Source organism: Phytophthora infestans, genomic scaffold (genome assembly GCF_000142945.1).
Source record: "Phytophthora infestans T30-4 supercont1.314 genomic scaffold, whole genome shotgun sequence".
Lineage (NCBI taxonomy): Eukaryota > Oomycota > Peronosporomycetes > Peronosporales > Peronosporaceae > Phytophthora > Phytophthora infestans.
The window spans coordinates 1-2,930 of NW_003303445.1; the positions used below are offsets into that span (position 1 = coordinate 1).

Here is a 2,930-nt window from a genome sequence, read left to right on the forward strand (position 1 = left end):
TTCCAAGCAAATCTGGGAGTAAGATCATGTAGCATCAACAGTACTAATACATGTACTACCGTCTTACCCCACATATAAGGCATATGTGCTCTAAATAAAATACGGGATTCGCTCGACATCTAGCTTAAACCTCAATTTGACCACCTACCTAATTAGAGCACATGTGGCTGAAACCTAGTTACAACACAAGGCTGTACCAACCAATGAATATTCTTGAGAGCTCCAACTAACCACCCTTCTCAACAAACTTGTCGGTGCTGCTGTTACTTGGCTTTAATTCTCTTATTTTATAATTTACACAGCCATGAGTGCTGAGCGACGTAGCTATAGGTAAGTACTGTTGACAAGGACAATAAGCTGGTGTCCAAATTCTCGTACACGGTTGAAAATCCTCTGAAAACGCTGTGCTTGGTTCGCTCCGGATCATATTTTGCAGTGAAAGTAGATGGATACATAGTACTTAAGTATAATACACGTGATTACATGTAATTCATGCAAACGATTCTTATAAACAGATTTTTTTTTATAGAATTCATAATACTAACAAGCAAAACCTCCGTATACAACGCAGCCACAACAGAAAGAGAAGACCCGTTACCAATCACCACATCATGTGAACTGCACGCAGGAGGGTTTGAACCCTAACCGATCGCGCAGGAGGGTCAAGCCTCAACGACCAAGCCAGATTCCAGGACCCATTCTTCAAAGTCAAATAATTTGTTCGCTGTACAACACATAGGCTTTCTAAACGAATATAACACACAAGCAGTGTTGTATTTATTTATAGCACATATGCCTTATATGCGGGGTAAGACGGTAGGCTTCCAGTGCTTGAAAAAGTAAATTGGTACAAATTAAAACAGATTTGGTATCTAGATATTCCTCTTCCACAATTATTATTCTTGTTCATTGCCGATATGCACCCGTTTCTTTCTTGCAAACCAAAGGCTCTGTGCTCAAAAGTTTAGCATTTTGGTATAAAAAGTATAGGTATTTAACGCAAAAGGCCTCTAAATTACTACCTGAGAGCTCAATTTACTATTACCGGTAGTAGTTGCTATTTTACAGAATTGTGTCTTTAGTTCGACAGCTTGAAATACTACTACTACAGGATCTAATATTACAATAGTAGTTATTTGCGCATCACAGCTTTCGACAAATTCGCAGATGTAGTAAATTGCTTGACAGGTTTTAAAAATCTTAGGCCGTGGCGACTGGGCTCTTGTCGGTAGCAGCCACAGGGGTCTTGACCGCGCCGTAGGACGGTGACGTAGCCGTGTGGTTACTGCGGCTGAAGAGTGTCTCGATGTCCTCAAGTAGAATGCCCTTGGTCTCTGGGCAGTAGAAGTAGATGAACAGGCCGCATAGTAGTGCGATTCCAGCGAACATGAAGAATACACCGTTGATGTTCAGGCTTGACGACTTCCGTCATGGCGGCACCGATCCAGTTGGCTGCAGTAGCCACAGACACAGCAGACGCACGTACGTTGAGTGGGAAAATCTCCGAGCAGTAGATCCAAGGTAGAGCGCCCCAGGACACGGCATAGCTGAAGACGAAGAAAGCTGTACCTAAGCAAATAAACCATCCGCCGACTGAAGGGCAGCCCGAGTCGTCGACGTTGCCGTCGCAGATCGCCGTGAACAGAATAGCAGCGAACAGGTGGCCGATCACCATGCCTACAGCGCCGATCATGGCCATATAGCGGCGTCCGTACTTATCCAACCAAATCAAACCAGGTGTGGTACTCAAGCAGTTGACGCCGCTTAGAAGGAGCGAAGCGTAGAGACCGGCACCTGTGATGTCCTTGAAAAATAAGCGACCCGTACGTCATAATGGGGTTGATACCAGTCACCTGTTGGCCGAGCTGTAGCGCCATGGCGATGAACACACGTCGTCGCACCGTGGGTTCCCACAGTCCAGCCATGTCTTTGTTCCCAGTCTCTTCTTGGTTAATCTGGTCACCAATCGCTTCGAGCTCATGGCGCACGTCGTCCGTCTGTCGTAGCCGCTTAAGAACCGCCTCAGCCTCTTCCCTGCCCTTCTGCTGATACGTCCAACGAGGACTCTCGGGCACGCAGAAGATGCCGCACATGACGATCACCGGAGGGATCATCGATACGGCGTTACTAATACGCCAGCCGTTGCTGTCGTCCATGACGAGGATGTTGATAAGGTTAGCGAGCCACTGACCGAATGTGACGGGCAGCACCATCAAACCGGACAGACGCGCGCGCAGCTCCTTCGGGGCCATATCAGATCCAAACAGTGGGAGTGAGAACGATGAGTTGCCGACGCCGAAGCCCTGTACGATACGCGCAATGTACATGAGCGTGTGGTCCTGTGCGGGGTTTAGACAAACCCACGACGTCCCGATGCAGAACAGGACGCCGGCGGAGAAAATCGTAGCTCGACGACCGTACCTGTCCGCGACGTAGCCGCCAATCAGAGCTCCAACCAGACAACCAAGGTTGTAGACCATGTTGTACCACACGGTGAAGCTCGTCCACTGTCCCGGGAGGTCCGAAGACGACCGGGTGCAGTCATCGTAGGTGAAGTTGTGCCACCCGACGCAGTAGTCGTTCAGGAACGAGTCCATAATCAACACGCCGGGCGTCACACCCTGGTCGTAGCCGAAGAAAAACCCACCGAGCGAAGCGAACGCGCACACGATGATGGCGTAGCGCGTACTGCCCGTCGTCGGGGTGTCCGCCTCGTGAAAATGTGGGCGCTCACGCTGGGCGCCATGTGGGACCAGAGCTTGGTTACGTGGCACTGAGTCTTCAAGAGTTCGATAGAAGTTGATCCTTGTTCAGAACCAAATTCAGGATTATTCTCACGTGCTAGGGAATGATCGGGCGTCAAACACTCACGGCAGTCCGCATCGGACCTTCGGAACGAGGCAGATAGTCATAGCTCTGCTTCCGGTTGG

At 49.2% G+C, this 2,930-nt stretch overlaps 1 protein-coding gene across 1 annotated transcript in view; it reads right to left on the minus strand.

The window, feature by feature from the left end:
* Positions 1–1,200: 1,200 nt before the first annotated feature.
* PITG_21530 (major Facilitator Superfamily MFS) overlaps positions 1,201–2,930 on the minus strand; it is a gene marked incomplete at both ends in the record, with an annotated part of 2,308 nt that continues 578 nt past the window's right edge. The window contains 3 exons of the mRNA XM_002894976.1: positions 1,201–1,334; positions 1,483–1,804; positions 1,854–2,805. Of these exons, the coding sequence (XP_002895022.1) occupies positions 1,201–1,334; positions 1,483–1,804; positions 1,854–2,805 (1,408 nt within the window). The remainder of the gene's footprint in view (positions 1,335–1,482; positions 1,805–1,853; positions 2,806–2,930) is intronic.